Genomic DNA, 26,857 nt, shown 5'->3' with positions numbered 1-26,857 from the left:
TGCCTTGCGGTTGGAGGCCAAGCAGTTGCCATACCAGGCAGTGATCCAACCCGTCAGGATGCTCTCGATGGGGCAGCTGTGGAACCTTTTGAGGATCTGAGGACCCATGCCAAATCTTTTAAGTCTCCTGAAGGGGAATATGTTTTGTTGTGGACCAGTTTGTTGGTGATGTGGACGCCAAGGACATACATATATATATATATATATATATATATATATATATATATATATATATATATATATATATATATATATATATATATATATATATATATATATATATATATATATATATATATATATATATATATATATGCCAAGGACATACATATATATATATATATATATATATATATATATATATATATATATATATATATATATATACACACAGTTGAAGTTTACGCCTTAGCCAGATACATTTAAACTCAGTTTTTCACAATTGCTGACATTTAATCCTAGTAAAAATTCCCTGTGTTAGGTCAGTTAGGATTACCAATTTATTTTAAGAATGTGAAATGTCAGAATAATAGTAGAGACAATTATTTATTTCAGATTTAAATTATTTCATCACATTCCCAGTGGGTCAGAAGTTTACATATACTCAATTAATATGCCTTTAAATTGTTTAACTTGGGTCAAACGTTTCGGGTAGCCTTTCACAAGCTACCCACAATAAGTTGGGTGAATTTTGTCCCATTCCTCCTGACAGAGCGGGTGTAACTGAGTCAGGTTTGTAGGCCTCCTTACTCGCACATGATTTTTCAGTTCTGCCCACAAATTTTCCATAGGATTGTGGTCAGGGCTTTGTGATGGCCACCTCAATACCTTGACTTTGTTGTCCTTAAGCCATTTTGCCATAACTTTGGAAGTATGCTTGGGGTCATTGTCCATTTGGAAGACCCACTTGCGACCAAGCTTTAACTTCCTGACTGATGTCTTGAGATGTTACTTCAATATATCCACATAATTGTCCAGCCTCATGAAGCCATCTATTTTGTGAAGTGCACCAAGCCCTTTTGCAGCAAGCACCCACAACATGATGCTGCCACCCCTGTACTTCACGGCTGGGATGGTGTTCTTCGGCTTGCAAGCATGTCCCTTTTTCCTCCAAACATAACGATGGTCATTATGGCCAAACAGTTCTATTTTTGTTTCATCAGACCAGAGGACATTTCTCCAAAAAGTACGATCTTTGTCCCCATGTGCAGTTGCAAACCGTAGTCTGTTTTTTTATGGCGGTTTTGGAGCAGTGGCTTCTTCCTTGCTGAGTGGCCTTTCAGATTGTTTTTTTTATTTTTTTATTTTTTTAATTTCACCTTTATTTAACCAGGTAAGCAAGTTGAGAACAAGTTCTCATTTACAATTGCGACCTGGCCAAGATAAAGCAAAGCAGTTCGACACATACAACGACACAGAGTTACACATGGAGTAAAACAAACATACAGTCAATAATACAGTAAAAAAACAAAAAAACAAAACAAGTCTATATACAATGTGAGCAAATTAGGTGAGAAGGGAGGTAAAGGCAAAAAAGGCCATGGTGGCAAAGTAAATACAATATAGCAAGTAAAACACTGGAATGGTAGTTTTGCAATGGAAGAATGTGCAAAGTAGAAATAAAAATAATGGGGTGCAAAGGAGCAAAATAAATAAATAAATTAAATACAGTTGGGAAAGAGGTAGTTGTTTGGGCTAAATTATAGGTGGGCTATGTACAGGTGCAGTAATCTGTAAGATGCTCTGACAGTTGGTGCTTAAAGCTAGTGAGGGAGATAAGTGTTTCCAATTTAAGAGATTTTTGTAGTTCGTTCCAGTCATTGGCAGCAGAGAACTGGAAGGAGAGGCGGCCAAAGAAAGAATTGGTTTTGGGGGTGACTAGAGAGATATACCTGCTGGAGTGTGTGCTACAGGTGGGAGATGCTATGGTGACCAGCGAGCTGAGATAAGGGGGGACTTTACCTAGCAGGGTCTTGTAGATGACATGGAGCCAGTGGGTTTGGCGACGAGTATGAAGCGAGGGCCAGCCAACGAGATTGTGTTGATATAGGACTTGTTTTACTGTGGATACAGATACTTTTGTACCTGTTTCCTCCAGCATCTTCATGGGGTCCTTTGCTGTTGTTCTGTGATTGACTTGCACTTTTCGCACCAAAGTACATTCATCTCTAGGAGACAGAACGTGTCTCCTTCCTGAGCGGTATGACGGCTGCGTGGTCCCATGGTGTTTATACTTGCGTACTATTGTTTGTACAGATGAACGTGGTACCTTCAGACGTTTGGAAATTGCTCCCAAGGATGAACCAGACTTGTGGAGGTCTACAATAGTTTTTCTGAGGTCTTGGCTGATTTCATTTGATTTTCCCATGATGTCAAGCAAAGAGGCACTAAGTTTGAAGGTAGGCCTTGAAATACATCCACAAGTACACCTCCAATTGACTGAAATGATGTCAATTAGCCTATCAGAATCTTCTAAAGCCATGACATATTTTTCTCAAATTTTCCAAGCTGTTGAAAGACACAGTTAACTTAGTGTATGTAATGTTCTGAACCACGGGAATTGTGATACAGTGAATTATAAGTGAAATAATCTGTCTGTAAAACAATTTTTGGAAAAATGACTTGTGTCATGCTCAAAGTAGATGTACTAACCGACTTGCCAAAACTATAGTTTGTTAACAAGAACATTTTTTGAAAAACTAGTTTTAATGACTCCAACCTAAGTGTATGTAATCTTCCGACTTCAACTGCGTATATATATATATACTACCATTTAAAAGTTTGTACACACCTACTCATTCCAGGGTTTTTATTTATTTGTACTATTTCTACATTCTAGAATAATAGTGAAGACATCAAAACTATGAAAAAACACAAGGAATCATGTAATAACAAAAAAAATGTTAAATCAAAATGTATTTCATATTTGAGATTCTTCAGAGTAGACACCATTTGCCTTGATGTGTCACGTCCTGACCTTAGTTCCTTTTTTATGTCTCTATTTTAGTTTGGTCAGGGCGTGAGTTGGGATGAGCATTTTATGTGTTGTTCTATGTTTTGGTATTTCTGTGTTTGGCCTGGTATGGTTCCCAATCAGAGGCAGCTGTTTATCGTTGTCTCTGATTGAAGCGCACGGTGTCGCCAGTAAGCGCTCATAGCCTGGTGCGCTATAGGCCAGCCCCCTGCAAGTGCCATGCGAGAGTGGGCATCCAGCCAGGGCATGTTGTGCCAGCTCAGCGTGTTTGGTCTTGGGTACGCCGTTTTGTATCCTGCGCCGGCGCTGCGTGCTGTGTCTCCAAGGCGCTGGGAGGGTGCAGTTCGCACTATGCTTGCGCTCTGCCCGTGCCGGGCGAATGTGGGCATTGAGCCTAAGGGAGAGGTGCGAGTGGTATGCACCAGATCTCCAGTGATCACCCACAGCCCGATTCAACCTGTGCCTGCACTCTGGAGGGTCCCGGCTAAAGTGGTCATTCAGCCTGGAGGAGTGGTGCCAAGGCTGTGCACCAGAGCTCCAGTGCTCCCCCACGGCCCGGTCCATCCGGTGCCTCCTCCACGCACCAGGCCTCCTGTAGGTCTCCCCAGCCTGGTGGGTCCTGTGGCAGCCCCACGCAGTCTCTCCGTCTCCTCCCTCCAGGTTCTCCCGCCTGTCCGGCGCTTCCAGAGTCTCCCGTCAGTCGGGAGCCGCCGGAGCCGCCCGTCAGTCGGGATCCGCCGGAGCCGCCCTTCACTCCGGAGCCGCCGTAGCTGCCCTTCACTCCGGCGCGCCCTTCTCCTGTCTATTCGGAGCCGCTGGAGTCTCCCGTCTATTCGGGGCCCGCCTCAAGGGTCCCCAGTCCGAGGTCGGCGCCGCTCCAAAGGCGCCACGTAAGTAGGCCAAGATTATGGTGGAGTGGGGTCCACATCACGCGCCAGAGCTGCCACTGCGGACAGATGCCAACCCAGACCCTCCCCTAGGGGTTTAGTTTTTTTGGGGGGGGGGGGTCCGATCCTTCATACTCCTCTTCAGAAGAGGAGGAAAACCGTTACATGATGACAGCTTTGCACTCGCTTTGCATTCTCTCAACCAAGACGCAGAGGAAGAAACCTTATAGGATACTGTGCCATCGTCAATGTCCCTGGACAGTGTGGTGGCAACATCACAATGTGTGCAGCCATTAGTCAGAATGGTGACCTTCATCATCCTACCACTCTTAGACCTAACAATACTGCCCACATTATTGCCGTCCTTGACACTATGCATAATATCCTCATTCCCAATGACCAGAGGAATGGACCAGAGCAGGCCAGGTTTGTTGTCATCTGGGACCATGTAAATTTACACCGGTCCGAAATTGGTTTATTGACCATCCGCAAGTTTTGACGCTCAACCTGTCACAATACTCTCAATTTCTAATACCCAATAGAAGAGTTATTTTCAGCGTGGCGTTATAAGGTATATGATTGCCAACCCCACCAACGTTTACCCCTTCTCCAGGCGATGGAGGAGGCCTGTGGTGACATAGATAAGGGGGCATGCCAGGGCTGGATATGCCACTCCAGACGCTACTTCCCCCGCTGTTTAGCCAGAGAGAACATCGCTTGTGATGTTGATGAGGTGCTGTGGCCAGACCCAAGTAGGAGACAGGATGAACCCTAATCGTTTTTTCTTTTCTTTATAGTAAAAAGCCTATTTGTTTATCTTCTACTGTATTTGTTTTGTCTGTTACTGTTCAAAATCTGGATGAAAATACAATGTTTTGAGATAGAAATACATTTGATCCACCCCCCTTGCATTTCTGTTTATAGTGTAAATATATACTTATAGGCATACATACTGTATATATTTGTGCACTAAGGAATTGCTATTTCGTATGCAGGTGACTAAACTTACTGCTAATTACATGGCTACAACTCACAGTAAAGCCTGTGGGGTCCCCTACAGGATAGCTCCCACATTACACACATAATCTCCCTTTTTTAACCGAACACTGTGCCCGAAGAAGATCCTACGATGACGGACAGACAACTGAGCCAATGGCGGAAGACTACAGACTACAACCAGCTGAACCAATCCGGAGATCCGATCTTCCTAGGGTCAACCTACTTTCTGTGACGTATATAAGGGCTGTGCTGACTGTTTACGCGCTCTCTGCCTGCTGTTCCAACACGAACTAACGGAAGAGCCGTATTTACGTGTACCAGATATTCTCCCTCTGAAATAAACTGTCGCTTGTCGTACAATTTTAACACCTGGTCTGAATCGATCCTTAACCGGCTCACCCTTCTAATATCCTTTTATCAACAAAACATGGTAGCCAGAGGATGGTTGAATAACGGTCCGGTCGAAGTGAGTTGATTGGGTGTGAGAAGGAGAGTGACGGAAGGACGGTTCCAAAAAGAGACGGGTGAAAGAAATTGGGGGGAGGACAATAATTCTGCTCAACTCGGGAAACTGATCTAAAAGGTGCACCATAAACAAGGTAAGCAAAACCTGTTAAATCAAACTTTGCATATTGTCGTATAGTCTGTCTAAATTCTGATCAGTATTTCCGAGTAAGTATGAATTCTTGTGTAAATTTATAATTTGCTGACGAGTCAAAGAACAGTAGAGTGAACATATGTGGTACGAACCGGCGACGGCCGGGTGATTAAATCATTGATGAGATATCAGCGAGGGGATAGATTGTGTAATTTTGTCCCGTGACCCGGTCAGCGCAGTCTGATAGCTTTCAATGATGAGGGATCACTTTTGAGGCCTGTAGTTCCGATAGGGGTTTCGATAGGGGTCGGACATGTGTACAATTTTGATAAGGGATCAGCACGATAGAGATTAGGGATAGATATCAGTAAGGGAATAGCAAATTGCTATTCATTAAACCTGGCGCCGAGGTTGTCCAGCGGCTCGGTCGAAGTCCAGTCTGATAAGGGGTCCATAGGGATAGATATCGGTAAGGGAATAGCAAATTGCTATTCATTAAACCTGGCGCCGAGGTTGTCCAGCGGCTCGGTCGAAGTCCAGTCTGATAAGGGGTCCATAGGGATAGATATCGGTAAGGGAATAGCAAATTGCTATTCATTAAACCTGGCGCCGAGGTTGTCCAGCGGCTCGGTCGAAGTCCAGTCTGATAAGGGGTCCATAGGGATAGATATCAGTAAGGGAATAGCAAATTGCTATTCATTAAACCTGGCGCCGAGGTTGTCCAGCGGCTCGGTCGAAGTCCAGTCTGATAAGGGGTCCATAGGGATAGATATCCAAATTGCTATTCATTAAACCTGGCGCCGAGGTTGTCCAGCGGCTCGGTCGAAGTCCAGTCTGATAAGGGGTCCATAGGGATAGATATCGTAAGGGAATAGCAAATTGCTATTCATTAAACCTGGCGCCGAGGTTGTCCAGCGGCTCGACAGTCCAGTCTGATAAGGGGGTCCATAGGGATAGATATCGGTAAGGGAATAGCAAATTGCTATTCATTAAACCTGGCGCCGAGGTTGTCCCGCTGCTCGGTCGAAGTCCAGTCTGATAGAGGTCCAATGATAAAGATAAGCTGATAGGGGTCAGAGAGATGACGTGTATTTGTAACGGTTTATATTAAAATGTAATGGGTTGTAATCGTCTCCATTAAGATTGTTGATGGTTTGAGAGACAGAGAGAGAACTCAAGAAGGGTTGTTGAATAAATCTGAAAATTCTGTGTTGTATGTAAACTTCCATGTTGTGTGTATCTATAACTTCTGTGTAAAATGTATAATCAGGAACAAAATGACTGATGTATAATTGAAATAAGATCTGAATATAATATTTAATATTGCGACTATATAGTCGAATAGATCCCTTGGTTGCGCGCTCCACGAAAGCTATACCAACCCAATCGTTTTTCTCGAACTGAATATACAAGGAAAAGCTCTGAGATAAGGCAGAGTGTGAGCAATAGTGTCTCCTCGAATACATCGTTGTTATTAACTAACGACGGACTAAGTATATTCTAATTATATTCAAGTAGTCTGGTAAAATTCCGATTGAATTAAATTGAATCACGATTAAAAATTCACAATGGCGACCCCCAATACTCCAAAGCTGAAGTTTAATGAGTTCCTAGAAAAAAAAAATGGAATATAGATCAGGGGGAAAGGGACAGTGGAAGGATATAAAGAAAGTCTGGGAGGGAGTAAAGTTAAGATGGACGCAAGCAGGTTACCTAGGAGGGGGACTGCCAACCGGGGTCCAGTTGAAAACAATTGAATGTGGGTTAAGAGAGAAAGAGGCAGAAAAGAACAAAATTCACGTATTTAAGAAAGAAGGGTCAGATACGAAGGGAGCGAGATTAATGAGAATCCTAATTAAGGGAAAACTTTGGGCGTTTAAATTAGTGCTATTTTCTGTTGTTCAGATGCCGGAGTAACAAATACAGATAACTGTAAATTGGGTCTATTTGCGGAGAATCTCCATAAGCATTGGTGGTTCAGTGGTAGAATTCTCGCCTGCCACGTGGGAGGCCGGGGTTCGGTTCCCAGCTGAGGTGTAAAGAATAGTTATATATGTCTGAGTCTTTGGTTGTAATTGAACTGGTTGTTTTGCAGAGAAAGTTATAGTCACTAGTATTGGTATAAGATATAAACTGAACGTTTTAAATAGTTTGTTTGGTTCAAATTGAAAGACTAATTCATTCAACTTAATATAAGAACGGAGATTTTGATGCAAGGCGATGTCTGTTCACTAAATGATTTGTTGGGAATAATACATTGGGAAAAGAGTCGTAATTAAAATGCTAATTCAAAGACGAGACAGTAATTTAAATCAAATTAATTCTGAATAATAACGGGGAACAATTACGATAGATTTGTGTCCATCGAAATGTTTTTATAAGATTAGCGAATTGAGAGATGTTGATTGATGTTGTAAACTCTAAATCAGGATTCAACAGATGTGATAAATTAGGTTTGGTTTATCGAACCCGAAATACTGTTGTTGCAGAAGGCCAACCATTATTTACAATGAGTTGAAAATCGTTGCGAAATGAGTAAGATTGAGCGCTTGTTGATGACATCACTAGCGAGGTTTCCGTCGCCACGGAAATGATGTCTTGACTGGGGGTGACAGAGAAAATGGTTAGTGTCCTTTAAAAGGAGTATGTAAATCGTCAGGAAAGATGCTAAAAACTAGCAGCTGATTCGCTGGGTGGGTATCATTGATTTGTGGCGTTTATTTGGACTGTAATTGGGCCGTGAGAGAGAGGGATTGGATGTCTGAGTCATAAAACATCGTGATGGTGGATTCTGATGGTTGTTGATTCTTGGTTTGATCGTTTGAATAGCACCAGTGAATTTGAGCACTGTTTCCATTATGTGGAACGGTGTCAGGGTATTACTGGTGAAAAGCAACCTCTATGGTAAAACATTGTACATGTTTCGGTAAACTAGCGAGGTTGAATTTGGTTATTTGAACATTTCCCTTGATACGTAGACATACGTAACAGGGGCAAGTTGTTTTTCCTTGAGGAACACGCAGATGGTGTTTTGTTATATTGAGATGTAAATGTGAGTTGAAGGAGCCAAGGGAAAATACGTTATTTTTATTAAATATCAGGGATTATAATATTGGGGAGAATGAGGCCATAAACGACCAAATTGGAAAGGCCTGGAAGTTTTGATTAATCATTAAGGTTTGCAAATATATACACATAAAACATTTGTTAGGACTATTTGTTTTGGTGCAAAGGTATTTTAAAGAGACACGCTCAAATATGGAACTTTATGAGTTTTTATTTTATGAGTTTTAAATTACACAAGTGAATTTGGATTTTAAGGATAAAGGGTTCTTTAATATGTCTAGTGTAGTATAGAACTTGACTATAAATGGGTGGGTTGACTCATGGACCTTATCATGACTGTCTTCTAAGGTCTGATCAGCCTTGGGGAGAGTCATTGGTATAATGAATGTGGTCATATTGAGTACTAGTTTTAAGGTAAATTCATTATAAAGGAGTTTAGGTTAGGAGGTTAGGATAGGATATATATTAAGCCAATAGGGCAGGGAATTACATAGAAAAATAAATTTCAGTTCTTAGGGGTGATAAATCACTGTAGACAAGGAATTCTGCACTCTGCAACATATATTAAATTCATGTTATTGTCAGATAGAATACTGAGAGTCCTTGAAGGAAGGATTTTGATATGATAAGCATTTGTTTTGATTTTTTTTTTTTGACCATTGGGGGTTTAAAAAAAAAATATAGTATTAAATTTAACAGGTATATAGGACATCTGTGATGATTTAGGATTATTGTTAGGTTGATTAAGGAAATGTAAGGACTTTAGAGATTGACACTCATAGACATGATTTTGGATAAAGTCAAACAGTTAGAAGCTTAGTGGTATTTGAGAAATATGAGAGAAAAGGTTTAAATTGGTAAATATATATTTAAGAAAATATATAAGTAGCGCAGATAGTTCTTAAGTAGATAAGAAACTTGACAGGGAATTGGTACTGGATTGACGCCCAAGGGAGAATTGGACATGTGGAAAACTAAAAGGGCTCCTTCATGATGTCAGACATAAAGATAATATACTAATCTTACCTAAGTCATTATTTAGAGTAGGTAAGGTTGATACCTGGGCAGAGTCAGGTATCAAAAGGGGGATGGGTAAATTGTGGTCTAGGATAGGATGGGGCTTATTGGATAGGAAAAAAAAAAAAAAAAAAAAATGTAAGCTAACAATTGGGCATAGAAGTTAAAGATATAATCAGATAAAACATATGAGAAATTGTTTGTTAACCAAGCCTGTATGTCCAGGATTGTATGCATTACAGGTGAACTACAGGTGAAGTCACTCAATCCAGTCCCAGAGGCTTGGGGACCATAGAAGACCCCTGGTGACAGCTAGCTGAAAGAGCTACCCAGATTCATATCGCACGGCGGAAGGGTAAGACACTTTTTTCACTGTCGGACAATAAACAGAGTTCGGGAGAAGAACTGGAATTAACAGAATTCCGGGGGCCAACTCTCGAATGAAGTAACCCTACCTGTCCTATCACCCCTGTTTTTGTTCATAGAAGTGAAGATGTGTCTGGCTCTGGCTAAGTGATGTGTATTTTGTTCCAAAATAAGCATACGAATCCCTAGATCTGGGTAGACAAGAAGTTAGAGTAGAGATTACATGGTAACCGACTTCGGACAGTTCTAGGATTGGAGAAGAGGATATCCGTATAGCATGGAGGATCCCACAAGGGTGGATAGGTTTTCCATGATATGGGGAAACCTGGGAGCAATGTTGAACTTTGTAAAGGTGATGAAATCCTACTAACCATCAAAACTATTAAGCTCTCTGATGCAGGCACTCACACCCTCGGACTACAAAGGACGAGGACAGACATGATGGGTGTGTTTTCTATCAGGGTACTGCCAAGACCAGAGGTAACCGGACACACTCCTCTACCACCACTGTGTTAAAAATACCATTCAGGTAATTAATGTTAGAGTCTATTCGGCTATTGATCAATTAGAAACTGAGACTGGTTTTGATAGTAGGGACAATTTGTGGCTGTCTTATATGAGGTACACAGCTAAAACCCTGAGAGGAAAGGACTGTATTATTTGAAGTTATGCTAGACCTGTTCTGGCTACACCCATTTGCTGTAGGAGAAGGAGAGGGGTGGTTGTGTATTTTGAGAAGTTTTTACCAGGTTAAGCCCAATTCAACCCTCTGTTCCTCTTTGAGCCTTGTGTTTCCTGCAGTACCTCCTCATCGGGCCTCTTGGGGTGTTGAGGCATATGGGGGCAATTACGAGTGCATCACGGGTACAGGTAATGGCATTGATTATGGGAGATTGCCTGAAGCTGATTGCAGGAGTAACATAACCATTAATTCCACTTGGCCAGTTACAGGCCTAAACCAAACTAGTGGTCTGGCTGATGTATGGTGGATGAGTGAAGCCAAAAGAGGGCTGAGACCCATTCTTAGAGGAGAATGGCAAGGTACGTGTGGTCTGACCAGTTTGATAATTCCACTGACCATTGTTGATGTTGTTGCTGAACAGCTGCTGAGTTCTGTAACCAGGGGACCTGAAAACATTCCATCCCATGGGAGACAAATGTTGTAGTGCTCCATGGACAGAGGATGTAGTTGACATACACACTAACCTGTTGGGAGTGCCAGTGGGGATTCCTCATGAGTTTCAGGCCTTGGGTAGGAATGATGGACTCTGGCACTTACTACCTACTATGGGTCCAGCCATGGTGGATGCTGGACAGACTGCATGGATTAATTATATCTACTATGACCAACAGCGTTTTGTGAATTACTCCCGTGATGCACTCACTAGTATGTCTGAACAGCTTGAGGCCACATTTGGGGTTTCCAGACAGAATAGACTTGCCTTGGATATGCTTCTTGCCAGTCAGGGGACGTCTGCAAGATGTTCGGTAAACAATGTTGCACGTATATTCCTAATACCAGTCCAGATGATAGTTTTTAAACTTCACAATCTAAGGCGGGGTTGATGCACTATCTGCTAAGATGAGGTCCACGGGGGGGTGGAGGAGTCTGTTCTCTTGGCCTGGTTTGGTAAGTGCACTGGTAGGATGGTTACTGGATTTCTGACCCTAATTCTTGTATTATTTGTTATTGATGTGATGTGCTGTTTGCATCATACTGTGTTTTGACAAGTCTGTTACAGATGTGGTGAGGGCTTCAGGCATGATGCCTTTGCTTGATGCTCCAGTTGGCGATGCCGATACGGAAGCATGCTTTCAGGGGAGGATGGGACTGACTGATGATGACACATGGTTTGGAGTCCCTGGGTGGCAAGGAGCCCACTTGGTACAGGATAGAAGTAGCTGAGAGGACCAGATGGTTTCTAATAATTCTTTACTCTGTTTTCCATGACCAAAGTTTTATCCTACATCTTACATGTCAATAACAATAAAGTTTTATCCTGTTTTTGATAAGTGACACCCTTGGGGGGAACAAAGGCATACAACAAAGGCATATATAACTTGTTATTAGTAATAAACTTTTTATTATTTTCATGAAATGCTATGACTGCTGGAATAAAGGATAATTGAGTGACACCCTAGCAGGAGTAAAAAGGGGGATCCAGTTGCTTTTATTGATTAAGCTTCTCCATTGTATGTCGTGTCCCATCTGGGATGGGAAGAGGGGGAAATTATTTTTCTTTGTGGGCCATTTCCGGATAGACATACCTAGTTTAGGATATTTTTCCTTTTTGGATTATGTCTTCGTTTTTGCTTGGAGTAATGTATCTGGACTATATCACATCTCTTAGGAGATGTGAAGAGAGGGTATCAGAAACTTTTTCCTGCTGGAAAAGCTGGCTAATGTGGACAATAATTTTTACTTTTATTTTGAGCTGTTCTCCGCTCTGTTAAATGAGGGTAAGCCAACTTAGTACATAGTGGGATTGAATGGAGAACATGATGGGAATACATATATATCTATTTCTGTTTAGTACCGTGCCTTATTTCATAGTCCCTTAGGGAGAAGTTTTTTGTTTGTTTTTTTTTTTTTTTTTTTTGTGTTGTGTCTGGATCTAGTTAGGTGGTGTCACGTCTCTGAGGAGACGTGAAGAGAGGGATTTGTAAGGAATTGCTATTTCGTATGCAGGTGACTAAACTTACTGCTAATTACATGGCTACAACTCACAGTAAAGCCTGTGGGGTCCCCTACAGGATAGCTCCCACATTACACACATAATCTCCCTTTTTTAACCGAACACTGTGCCCGAAGAAGATCCTACGATGACGGACAGACAACTGAGCCAATGGCGGAAGACTACAGACTACAACCAGCTGAACCAATCCGGAGATCCGATCTTCCTAGGGTCAACCTACTTTCTGTGACGTATATAAGGGCTGTGCTGACTGTTTACGCGCTCTCTGCCTGCTGTTCCAACACGAACTAACGGAAGAGCCGTATTTACGTGTACCAGATATTCTCCTCTGAAATAAACTGTCGCTTGTCGTACAATTTTAACACCTGGTCTGAATCGATCCTTAACCGGCTCACCCTTCTAATATCCTTTTATCCAGATTTCCTATGATTAGGCTATAGTTTACTTCATTGCCTAGATATAAATGTTGATCACCCATATTTCTCTCTGAAAATATTCCCACTCCTAAAAGGTAGGCTATACAAATAACTAAAGAGAAAGTGCAAGTCTCTCCAACTCTGCTCTCTTCAAACTACATCTAGCATATTGGCTGATATAGCCCAGTAATACAGATAGCCTAATATAAATGGGCCATGTGAGCATCTCTTGTAATTTAACCTATTTCTTAAGTTATTTTTGCGCATTTGACATTGTATACAGGGCTCAAAATTCCTCGACCATGGCTGGCAAGTGAACTTCCTAAAATAACATTGCGGGACTGCAATTAGGTTTGGGACCAGTTGTTGTGGTAGTGGGTGGGAATCGGACAGAAAGCCAACGGGTGTGGTACGAAAAGCTGCGGGTGCGTGTGCAGATCTCTAATATAAAGCCCCACAGTGGAGGTGTTATAATGCCCATAAAACAGGGTAATGGTCAAACAGGGAAATGGTTCCAATTGTTTTTCCACCATTCATTTTTCCCATAGGGGATTTTTAGAAACACTTAAAATAAGGGCTGTGTTTCGTGTAGGCTTACCCTGGAGTGACGTTTTGATAACCATGTAAATATTTAATCAATATATTCGGCTCTATTTACTCTCAGATTTGAAAATGCTAATTAGCGTCAAAGTAGACATCATGCAAAACTACAAATCCCTGCAAGCTCCTGCACGTCATCTCTAGCTGACACCTTTGTTAACAGGTATTGTGTCAACTTAAAACTTGTACAAGGCAGTTCACAGAATTGTCCATTTAAAGACATTTGGCCAATTTATTCATTACTACATTTAGCTAACATTAGATAGTTAATCCAGAGATTTTTTTACCATTGTCTCGATTCGAGAGTCTCCTCCAGATCATCATGGCATTTGTAGATATTTATGATAGCCACATTAGCAGCTAATTAACGTTTCATTTTGGTGGGGTAAATACAGGAGAATATAAGTTGCGTCCCTGCACAGACAATATTTTCTGTAACTATAACTTTGTTCTCTCTCCTGTTGTTTGAGGACATCCTTGGGCCAGTTCTGTGTCCTGTTCTCCTGTATCTACCCTGTTTAACAAACACATTAGCTGCTGTGCTCTCATTCATTGAGCAGGACAGAAAATCTAACGCAATTACACCGCATGCAGCACAGTCACTCATCCACAAAATAAGCACTAAATGTCCTGCAATCGTACGAGTCAATTAGATTCCTATTGCCGTTATATGATCAGGGAACAAAGGTCTGTATGAGGCAAATTACCTGTTCTTTACCTCTGGGCCAAATGTGTAATCCGACCGTTTGGCTTGCTTTCACATCAGAGCTGAATCTGTTTTATAATGTCGACAGGACAGACGGACCAATCAGACATACACACGCATCTGTACAGGGACAGCGAGACAGACAGAAAGACAAGCAGAGAGACAGACAGACAGACAGTACCTCTGTGGGACAGTTTCTGGAGGAGAGTCCTCAAGTGCTGTAGAGCAGAGGCTGACACATCATAGGTGTATAGGTCCGCACTAGGTAACTCCAGACACCTTCCAAACACTCTGTCTATGAGAGAACACACACATACACACTGTCAACAAACAGATCATCTACCAGCGATGGTCAGTATTTCTGTTACATGCAGTGCATTCGGAAAGTATTCAGACCCCTTGGACTTTGTCCACATTTTGTTACGCTACTCTAAAAACGATTAAATTGTTTTTTTTAATTCCTAATCAATCTAAACATAATACCCCATAATGACAAATACCCCATAATGACAAATATTTAGAAATATTTGCAAATGTATACAACATTTAAAAAAACTAAAATATCACATTTACATAAGTATTCAGACCCTTTACTCAGTACATTGTTGAAGCACTTTTGCCAGTGATTACAGCCTCAAGCCTTCTTGGGTATGACGCTACAAGCTTGGCAAACATGTATTTGGGGAGTTTATTTTATTCCTTTCTGCAGATCCTTCAGAGACTTGTCCTGAAGCCACTTCTACTTTGTCTTGGCTGTGTGCTTAGGGTTGTTGTCCTGTTGGAAGGTGAACCTTCGCTCCAATCTGAGGTCATGTGCGCTCTGGAGCAGGTTTTCATCAAGGATCTCTCTGTACTTAGCTCTGTTCATCTTTGCCTCGATCCTGACTAGTCTCCCAGTCCCTGCCACTAAAAAACATCCCCACAGCATGATGCTGCCACCACCGTGCTTCACCATAGGGATGGTGCCACTTTTCCATCAAACATGACAATACATTCAGGCCAAAAAGTTCAATCTTGGTTTCATCAGACCAGAGAATCTTGTTTCCCATGGTCTAAGAGTCTTTAGGTGCCTTTTGGCAATCTCCAAGCGGGCTGTCAAGTGCCTTTTACTGAGGAGTGGCTTCCGTCTGGCCACTATACCACTCTATAAAGGCCTGATTGGTGGAGTACTGCAGAGATGGCTGTCCTTCTGGAAGGTTCTCCCATCTCAACAGAGGAACTCTAGAGCACTGTCAATGTAACCATCGGGTTCCTGGTCATTACATTTCTTACATTTTTAATTTCACCTTTATTTAACCAGGTAGGCCAGTTGAGAACAAGTACTCATTTACAACTGCGACCTGGCCAAGATAAAGCAAAGCAGTGCGACACAAACAACAACACAGAGTTACACATGGAATAAACAAACGTACAGTCAATAAAACAATAGAAAAAATATATATACAGTGTGTGCAAATGAGGTAAGATTAGGGAGGTAAGGCAATAAATAGGCCGTAGTGGCTTTGAAAGACTAGTCAAGGACCATATCACCTCCGCCCTACCTGACACCCTAGACCCACTCCAATTTGCTTACCGCCCAAATAGGTCCACAGACGATGCAATCTCAACCACACTGCACACTGCCCTAACCCATCTGGACAAGAGGAATACCTATGTGAGAATGCTGTTCATCGACTACAGCTCGGCATTTAACACCATAGTGCCCTCCAAGCTCGTCATCAACTTCCTGACGGGCCGCCCCCCAGGTGGTGAGGGTAGGCAACAACATTTCCACCCCGCTGATCCTCAACACTGGGGCCCCACAAGGGTGCGTTCTGAGCCCTCTCCTGTACTCCCTGTTCACCCGCGGATGGTATCGCGCCGTCCCAACCTTCGCTCTCTCTCCCCCGCTACTCTCTCCTCTTCCATCCTATCATCTCTTCCCTCTGCTCAAACCTTCTCCAACCTATCTCCTGATTCTGCCTCCTCAACCCTCCTCTCCTCCCTTTCTGCATCCTTTGACTCTCTATGTCCCCTATCCTCCAGGCCGGCTCGGTCCTCCCCTCCCGCTCCGTGGCTCGACGACTCATTGCGAGCTCACAGAACAGGGCTCCGGGCAGCCGAGCGGAAATGGAGGAAAACTCGCCTCCCTGCGGACCTGGCATCCTTTCACTCCCTCCTCTCTACATTTTCCTCTTCTGTCTCTGCTGCTAAAGCCACTTTCTACCACTCTAAATTCCAAGCATCTGCCTCTAACCCTAGGAAGCTCTTTGCCACCTTCTCCTCCCTCCTGAATCCTCCTCCCCCTCCCCCTCCCTCTCTGCAGATGACTTCATCAACCATTTTGAAAAGAAGGTCGACGACATCCGATCCTCGTTTGCTAAGTCAAACGACACCGCTGGTTCTGCTCACACTGCCCTACCCTGTGCTCTGACCTCTTTCTCCCCTCTCTCTCCAGATGAAATCTCGCGTCTTGTGACGGCTGGCCGCCCAACAACCTGCCAGCTTGACCCTATCCCCTCCTCTCTTCTCCAGACCATTTCCGGAGACCTTCTCCCTTACCTCACCTCGCTCATCAACTCATCCCTGACCGCTGGCTACGTCCCTTCCGTCTTCAAGAGAGCGAGAGTTGCACCCCTTCTGAAAAAACCTACACTCGATCCCTCCGATGTCAACAACTACAGACCAGTATCCCTTCTTTCTTTTCTCTCCAAAACTCTTGAACGTGCCGTCCTTGGCCAGCTCTCCCGCTATCTCTCTCAGAATTACCTTCTTGATCCAAATCAGTCAGGTTTCAAGACTAGTCATTCAACTGAGACTGCTCTTCTCTGTATCACGGAGGCGCTCCGCACTGCTAAAGCTAACTCTCTCTCCTCTGCTCTCATCCTTCTAGACCTATCGGCTGCCTTCGATACTGTGAACCATCAGATCCTCCTCTCCACCCTCTCCGAGTTGGGCATCGCCTGCGCGGCTCACGCTTGGATTGCGTCCTACCTGACAGGCCCTCTCCTATTCTCCTATTCCTATCTGTTCTAGGCCCTCTCCTATTCTCGCTATACACCAAGTCACTTGGCTCTGTCATAACCTCACATGGTCTCTCCTATCATTGCTATGCAGACGACACACAATTAATCTTCTCCTTTCCCCCTTCTGACGACCAGGTGGCGAATCGCATCTCTGCATGTCTGGCAGACATATCAGTGTGGATGACGGATCATCACCTCAAGCTGAACCTCGGCAAGACGGAGCTGCTCTTCCTCCCGGGGAAGGACTGCCCGTTCCATGATCTCGCCATCACGGTTGACAACTCCATTGTGTCCTCCTCCCAGAGCGCTAAGAACCTTGGCGTGATCCTGGACAACACCCTGTCGTTCTCAAATAACATCAAGGCGGTGGCCCGTTCCTGTAGGTTCATGCTCTACAACATCCGCAGAGTACGACCCTGCCTCACACAGGAAGCAGCGCAGGTCCTAATCCAGGCACTTGTCATCTCCCGTCTGGATTACTGCAACTCGCTGTTGGCTGGGCTCCCTGCCTGTGCCATTAAACCCCTACAGCTCATCCAGAACGCCGCAGCCCGTCTGGTGTTCAACCTTCCCAAGTTCTCTCACGTCACCCCGCTCCTCCGCTCTCTCCACTGGCTTCCAGTTGAAGCTCGCATCCGCTACAAGACCATGGTGCTTGCCTACGGAGCTGTGAGGGGAACGGCACCTCAGTACCTCCAGGCTCTGATCAGGCCCTACACCCAAACAAGGGCACTGCGTTCATCCACCTCTGGCCTGCTCGCCTCCCTACCACTGAGGAAGTACAGTTCCCGCTCAGCCCAGTCAAAACTGTTCGCTGCTCTGGCCCCCCAATGGTGGAACAAACTCCCTCACGACGCCAGGACAGCGGAGTCAATCACCACCTTCCGGAGACACCTGAAACCCCACCTCTTTAAGGAATACCTAGGATAGGATAAAGTAATCCTTCTCACTCCCCCCCCTTAAAAGATTTAGATGCACTATTGTAAAGTGGCAGTTCCACTGGATGTCATAAGGTGAACGCACCAATTTGTAAGTCGCTCTGGATAAGAGCGTCTGCTAAATGACTTAAATGTAATGTAAATGTAAATGACTGCGTGGCCACGCACGCCTCCAACTCAATCATCAAGTTTGCGGACGACACAACAGTGGTAGGCTTGATTACCAACAACGACGAGACTGCCTACAGGGAGGAGGTGAGGGCCCTCGGAGTGTGGTGTCAGGAAAATAACCTCACACTCAACGTCAACAAAACTAAGGAGATGATTGTGGACTTCAGGAAACAGCAGAGGGAACACCCCCCTATCCACATTGATGGAACAGTAGTGGAGAGGGTAGTACGTTTTAAGTTCCTCGGCATACACATCACAGACAAACTGAATTGGTCCTCCCACACAGACAGCATCGTGAAGAAGGCGCAGCAGCGCCTCTTCAACCTCAGAAGTTTGGCTTGTCACCAAAAGCACTCACAAACTTCTATAGATGCACAATCGAGAGCATCCTGTCGGGCTGTATCACCGCCTGGTACGGCAAATGCTCCTCCCACAACCGTAAGGCTCTCCAGAGGGTAGTGAGGTCTGCACAACGCATCATCGGGGGCAAACTACCTGCCCTCCAGGACAACAACAACACCCGATGTCACAAGAAGGCCATAAAGATCATCAAGGACAACAACCACCCGAGCCACTGCCTGTTCACCCCGCTATCATCCAGAAGGCGAGGTCAGTACAGGTGCATCAAAGCTGGGACCGAGAGACTAAAAAACAGCTTCTATCTCAAGGCCATCAGACTGTTAACCTCTTCAACCTATGGGGGCGCTATGTCATTATTGGATTAAAAAACGTGCTCGTTTTAAGCGCAATATTTTGTCACGAAAAGATGCTCGACTATGCATATAATTGGCAGCTTTGGAAAGAAAACACTCTGACGTTTCCAAAACTGCAAATATATTATCTGTGAGTGCCACAGAACTCATGCTACAGGCGAAACCAAGATGAAACCTCAAACAGGAAATGAGCAGAATTTTTGAGGCTCTGTCTTCCATTGTCTCCTTATATGGCTGTGAATGTGCCATGAACGAGCCTAAGCTCTCTGCCGTTTGTCCAAGGTGTCTGCAGCATTGTGCCATATTTGTAGGCATATCATTGGAAGATTGGCCATAAGAGACTACATTTGCCAGGGGTCCGCCCGGTGTCCTTTGTCTAAATTGGTGCGTAAATCTTCAACTGGAGGCATTTTCCATTGAGATTCAGAGGAGAACGCACACTTCCACGAACGATATATCATCGAAGAGATATGTGAAAAACACATTGAGGATTGATTCTAAACAACGTTTACCATGTTTCAGTCGATATTATGGAGTTAATTTGGAAAAAAGTTTGGCGTTTTGACGAATGAATTTTAGTTTTTTTTTTGTAGCCAAACATGACGCAGAAAACGGACCGATTTCTCCTGCACAAATAATCTTTCAGGAAAAATTGAACATTTGCTATCTAACTGAGAGTCTCCTCATTGAAAACATCCGAAGTTCTTCAAAGGTAAATTATTTTATTTGAATGGTTTTCTGGTTTTTGTGAAAATGTTGCCTGCTGAATGCTAACGCTAAATGCTAACGCTAGCTGTCAATAGCTATCAATACTGTTACACAAATGCTTGTTTTGCTATGGTTGAGAAGCATATTTTTGAAAATCTGAGATGACAGTGTTGTTAACAAAAGGCTAAGCTTGAGAGCTAGGATATTTGTTTCATTTCATTTGCGATTTTCATGAATAGTTAACGTTGTGTTATGCTAATGAGCTTGCGGATAGATTTACACAATCCTGGATACATGTTTTTTTCTTAGCTAAACGTGACGCACAAAATGGAGCGATTTCTCCTAAACAAATAATCTTTCAGGAAAAACTGAACATTTGCTATCTAACTGAGAGTCTCCTCATTGAAAACATCAGAAGTTCTTCAAATGTAAATGATTTTATTTGAATGGTTTTCTGGTTTTTGTGAAAATGTTGCCTGCTGAATGCTAACGCTAAATGCTATGCGAACGCTAAATGCTGTTACACAAATGCTTGTTTTCCTATGGTTGAGAAGCATATTTTCGAAAATCTGAGATGACAGTGTTGTTAACAAAAGGCTAAGCTTGAGAGCTAGCATGTTTATTTAATTTCATTTTTCATGAATAGTTAACGTTGCGTTATGGTAATGAGCTTGAGGCTGTATTCACGATCCCGGATCCGGGATGGATCGACGCAAGAAGTTAAACAGCCACCACTAACATTGAGTGGCTGCTGCCAACACACTGACTCAACTCCAGCCACTTTAATAATGGGAATTGATGGGAATTGATGTAAAATATATCACTAGCCACTTTAAACAATGCTACCTAATATAATGTTTACATACCCTACATTATTCATCTCATATGTATATGTATATAGTGTACTCTATATCATCTACTGCATCTTTATGTAATACATGTATCACTAGCCACTTTAACTATGCCACTTTGTTTACATACTCATCTCATATGTATATACTGCACTCAATACCATCTACTGTATCTTGCCTATGCCGCACTGTACCATCGCTCACTCATATATGTTTATGTACATATTCTTATCCCCTTACACTTGTGTCTATAAGGTAGTAGTTTTGGAATTGTTAGCTAGATTACTTGTTGGTTATTACTGCAATGTCGGAACTAGAAGCACAAGCATTTCGCTACACTCGCATTAACATCTGCTAACCATGTGTATGTGACAAATACAAATTTGATTTGATTTGAATTTAGCAATTAAACACTGGAGTGATAGATGTGCAGAAGATGAATGTGCAAGTAGAGATACTGGGGTGCAAAGGAGCAACAAAGAACAAAATAACAATATGGGGATGAGGTAGTTGGATGGGTTATTTACAGATGGGCTATGTAGAGGTGCAATGGTCTGTGAGCTGCTCTGACAGCTGAAGCTTAAAGTTAGTGAGGGAGATATGAGTCTCCAGCTTCAGTGATTTTTGCAATTAGTTCCAGTCATTGGCAGCAGAGAACTGGAAGGAGAGCTTTCGCTGTAAAGCTTTTTTGAAATCTGACACCGCAGGTGGATTAACAACAAGCTAAGCTGTGCTTTGGTATATTGCACTTGTGATTTCATGAAAATTAAATGTTTTTAGTAATTTAATTTTAATTTGGCGCTCTGCAATTTAGCGGATGTTGACGAAAATAATCCCGCTAAAGGGATCGGTGCGCCAAGAGGTACAACAATGTAAACTACGCTTTGATCCTATTATTGCTCACATAATTTATATTTGGAGCAAAGTTTAACAACTGTGTAATTGGGAATCAAAATGGCATGCCCATACCAATATTTCACCAAAAGGCTTATTCACAGCATCCACCCCCAAGCCATAAGACTGAACAAGTAAATCAAATGGCCATTTGGACTATTTAAATTGCCCCCCCCCATTTTTTTCACTGCTGCTATGCCTGTCTTATCTATCCATAATCACTTTACCCATACAGACCTGTACAAATTACCTTGACTACCTGTACCCCTATACATTGACTCGTTACCGGTACCCCCTTTATATAGCCTCGTTATTGTTATTTTATTGTGTTACTTTTTATTTTTTATTTTTTACTTTAGTCTATTTAGTAAATATTTTTTAAACTCTTTCCTGAATTGCATTGTTGATTAAGGGCTGGTAAGTAAGCATTTCACGGTATGGTCTGCACCTGTTGTATTCGGAGTATGTGACACAGAACATTTGATTTGATTTGAGAACATTCCAAGATTTAAAAGACACATACACATTACCAGGAAAATATTTGTGTCTATATTTACAACTTATTGGGAAACCCAACTACCGAACAATGCAATGATGGGATGTATCTGGGCTCCCAAAAGGACGATCTCTATAATATATAAACAACATTTGGAAAGCTCATATTCTGAGCTAGCTATTAAAAAGGTATGGTCACATATCTAATTGAATCTGAAGAACCCTTTAACTGGAACAGAATATGGAAATATATGATCTTGACATCCCGTAATGCGAACCATCAACTTATACATTTGAAGTTTGATCATAAACTGTATTTAACACCATGGACATATTTTACAATGATATTGACTCCAACTCCTAACTGTAAGGATTAACTAGGCTATTGAATCACCCAGACTTATTATACATGATTTATTATAAATAATCACAGTCAGCAAAAGTCTTCTAATGGCTTCATGAAAGATAGGGTACAACCCTCAATTGACTTCACACAAATACTGAAATAAAATAAACAATTAGCTAATTGCCAATGTCAGGCTGGGTCCGCAGCTCTATTTGGTATAATAATTTTAAAAAGTTTATTTTAAATAATTATCTGGCTAGCTTGTAAAGAGTTAAGATAGCCCCGCTTCTTCTGTTAAGCTAGCTAAGTTAGCTAGCTAGCATACAAACATGCCCAAATTCCAATAAAGTTTCAACTTTATTTATCGAGCCTACAGTTTATCATATGACTTTGGCTTCATATATTTGAATTAAATAAGAAACTTTGCTTACCTTAATAGATTGAAAAATAACGTTCTTATTGGTAGGCTACTTGCAAGTTGGTTCAACCACTGTCCTTTTGCGTCGTCATGCTGGAATGGATTGGCAGTTGGTTTTTGAATCGTAATGGCAGATAGATTTTGAATGAACCAAAAGGTTATATAACTAACTTTTTTTTTAATCTATGCGTGAAAAGCATTAGATATATTATTTCCTCTTGCTTCGAGCTAGCGTTTAGTTTGCAGCAGCACAGGTTTCTATAAACCTTGCTGTTTGCCACTCAGACCTTGGCAAAAGTGTTGCAAAATATGAATTTGATCATTCCCTTGCCATAGAGCACTAACGGTGTTGGACGTCAGCTAGCCCTTTTTCTGACCATGCGAAATCATATAGCAGCATCATTAATATGGATATAAATGTCAATGGAAAATATCTAAAACTAATTAAAAGTGTATGTTAGCTGTCATTTCAGAGTTTGATGTGACTGGTTTAGCTTTGTTAGCTGTTGATTTCTAAAATCCTCACTACACTCTGGGGTAGGGCTTTAACCCTCAAGGTTATTTGCATGCACTGGGTTTATATATAGAACCTTTAGAAAAGGGTTATTTAATCTCTTCTAAAGATTCAAAACGTTTTACGTATAACTATTTTCTTCTAAGGGTGTAGCAAAAAGAGATTGGATGACAAGTTGATGCAAAATGTGTATCTCTGTTGCGCTGTGTCAGCACAATGGACAGAACATGCCACGGTGTGTGTACAGGGGCTATTGAAAGCCACTGGGGCACAGGGTTTCCATTAGCCGATAATTGCTGGCTTTTGGCCAATAAAATAAATGAAAACCCATAAGTAAAATTGCAGCGGGCCAAATTGTCCAGAACTGCCCTGCTGCTAAGGAGAGAGAAAAAGTGAGAGAGGAGCCTTGTCCTAGGCTAATATTGATTGCGAAAATGGAGGCCTTTTTCAGTGATGTAAAACAAAAGTTCGAGAGTATGCCTATAGTGAAAATCCTACAAGGCAGGGCTCCAGACTGTGAACATTGAGTCACATTTTGCGACCCTTTGACAAGGGTAAAGTTAATGCATTGGTTGCATCGGTGCAGGTTGCACATTCATTTACCTCAATAAAAATGTCAACATTTTTAGGATGCTTAAACCATGATTTGGTCAGACAGTAAGGTACCAGTACATTATCCTCATGATTCATGTTATGAAAGTGTCTGCGTGCCTGTCCCTGTGTATGTTTCACTGGGGCCCGTTGCTGTGTCGAGCGAGTCATTCACTCTTTCCTTTCCAGGAGGAAAAAAATGCTCTGGAAAAATAAAAAAAATTCTGATTGTATTAACATTTTAAAAATCTGAACATTTCGGAGCCTATTTTTTTCCTTTTCGAAAGAGTTGCAGGCTCATTGATGGTCTGGAGAACTTCCTGGGTAATTGGTCATTCCATTCTCACCAAAATCTTCTTGTAAGATCCCCCTCAAATGCCAGTTGGATTACTTGAGTTTTCCTCGGGTGTAACATCTGACTGAACACATTGTAGCTGTGGACACTCCAAAAGTTATTCCATATTTCAGTGCAGTAGCCACAGTCGGCATAGCAGAGAGAGGCCCAGAGAATCGTTACAGGATATCAAGTGGGGTCCATTTGTCTTCATTGGAGCCAGAGTGGGCAATTTCAGTCTGCAGATACTGGCGAACGGCACTAAACTCAGCTTCCAACAAATCTGTTTTGCATAGATCCAGCAGTGGTTTCACCTTTTTCACATCTATTTACCCCCACTGCTGCTACTCACTGTTTATTATCTATGCATAGTCACTTTACCCCTACGTACAAATGTACAAATTACCTTGACTAACCTTTACCCCCGCACATTGACTCGGTACCAGTATCCTCTGTTTATAGCCTTGTTATTATTCTTTTATTGTGTTGCTTTTTATTTCCTTATTTTACTTAGGTTTATTTAGTAAATATTTTCTTAACTATTTCTTGAACTGCATTGTTGGTTAAGGGATTGTAAGTAAGCATTTTTCATGGTAAGGGCTGTTGCAGTGACCGCATTACTGCCACACCTGCGGTCTCTAGTCATGAAGGCAGTCAAATTCCCCATGACCGTTTAGTCACGTAATTAGGCTTCTCCAAGATTTGATGCTGCTGCTGGTCATTAGTAGCCTACCAAACGTGCTAATTACCTGGTACTTAGGACTCTATTGTCCCTCAAATCACGCTGACATCAATGCAAATGTATTCGAAAATCGAATCAAACACTTCATGAGAGCCCATGAGCTCATGTTGCGCAACATTTCTATAGGCTATGGAATTGCGGGAGAAAACAGAGCGATAGCCACTAATAAAAATAAGAGGATCTCATCAGCTTTCTAAAGGCTAGGCCTAAATGATTTATTTCTCAACTTTCCTAATATTAAGCGCATTGCTTATATTTCCAACAGGAGTATAGACTACCTGGCTGGCATGAAAATAAACCTCCGGGAAAAGGGTCCTCCATTTGCTATTTATGTGCATGGTGGTATTTTTTCCCGGTGAACTTGTTTCCATACAGGTGCATGATAATGGTCCATTCTAAATCAAAACAAATGTCACACATACAGTAACCAGTCAAAAGTTTGGACACACCTACTCATTCAAGGGTTTTTCTTTATTTGGACTATTTTCTACATTGTAGAACTATGAAATAACACATATGGAATTATGTAGTAACCAAACAAATTGTTAAACAAAGTAGCCACCCTTTGCCTGATCACAGCTTTGCACACTCTTGGCATTCTCTTAATCAGCTTCATGAGGAATGTTTTTCCAACATTATTGAAGGAGTTCCCACATATGCTGAGCACTTGTTGGCTGCTTTTCCTTCACTCTGCAGTCCAACTCATCCCAAACCATCTCAATTGGGTTGAGGTTGGGTGATAGTGGAGGTCATCTGATGCAGCACTCCTTCACGCTCCTTCTTGGTCAAATAGCCCTTACTCATCCTAGAGGTGTGTTTTCGGCCGTTGTCCTGTTGAAAAACAAATGATAGTCCCACTAAGTGCAAACCAGATGAGATGGGGTATCGCTGTAGAATGCTACAGTATGGTAGCCATGCTGGTTAAGTGTGCCTTGAATTCTAAATAAATCACAGACAGTGTCACTAGCAACGCACCCCTACATCATCAAATTTCCTCCTCCATGCTTCACGGTGGAAACCACACATGAAGAGATCACCCGTTCACCTACTCTGCGTCTGTCAAAGGACAGATTTCCACCGGTCTAACGTCTGTTGGTCGTGTTTCTTGGCCCAAGCAAGTCTCTTCTTATTCTTATTTAAATAACTATGCAAGTAAGTTAAGAACAAATGTTTATTTACAATGACGATCTACCCTGGCCAAATCCATTAGTATTGGTTTCTTTGCAGCAATTCAACCATGAAGGCTTGATTCACGAAGTCTCCTCTCAACAGTTGATGTTGAGATGTGTCTGTTACTTGAACTCTGTGAAGCATTTATTTGGGCTGCACTCTGAGGTGCAGTGAACTCTAATTTCCTAAGGCGGTCCTTATGCGAGCCAGTTTCATCATGGCATTTGATGGTTTTTGCGTCTGCACTTGAAGAAACTTTCAAAGTTCTTGACATTTTTTCGGATTGACTGTCATTTCTCTTTGCTCATTTGAGCTGTTCTTGCCATAATACCTGGCTCAAACCAAGAAATTCCATAAAGTAACTTTTAACAAGGCACACCTGTTAAATTAAATGAATTCCAGGTGACTACCCCATGAAGCTGGTTGAGAGAATGCCAGAGGAATTCTGTCAACCAGAGAAGAATCTCAAATCTAAAATATATTTGGATTGTTTAACACTTTCTTGGTTACTACATGATTCAATATGTGTTATTTCTTCGTTTTGAAGTCTTCGCTATTATTCTAGGATGTAGACAATAGTACAAATAAAGAATAACTGTTGAATGAGTAGGTGTCCAAACTTTTGACTGGTACTGTATATTA

At 42.2% G+C, this 26,857-nt stretch overlaps 1 protein-coding gene across 1 annotated transcript in view; it reads right to left on the bottom strand.

The window, feature by feature from the left end:
- LOC115105135 (receptor-type tyrosine-protein phosphatase N2-like) overlaps positions 1-26,857 on the bottom strand; it is a 240,064-nt gene that overhangs the window by 179,548 nt on the left and 33,659 nt on the right. Inside the window, exon 3 of the mRNA XM_065006804.1 lies at positions 14,507-14,620. Within this exon, the coding sequence (XP_064862876.1) occupies positions 14,507-14,620 (114 nt within the window). The remainder of the gene's footprint in view (positions 1-14,506; positions 14,621-26,857) is intronic.

Source organism: Oncorhynchus nerka, linkage group LG22, assembly GCF_034236695.1.
Source record: "Oncorhynchus nerka isolate Pitt River linkage group LG22, Oner_Uvic_2.0, whole genome shotgun sequence".
Lineage (NCBI taxonomy): Eukaryota > Metazoa > Chordata > Actinopteri > Salmoniformes > Salmonidae > Oncorhynchus > Oncorhynchus nerka.
This window is presented reverse-complemented; position numbering and strand designations above follow the sequence as displayed.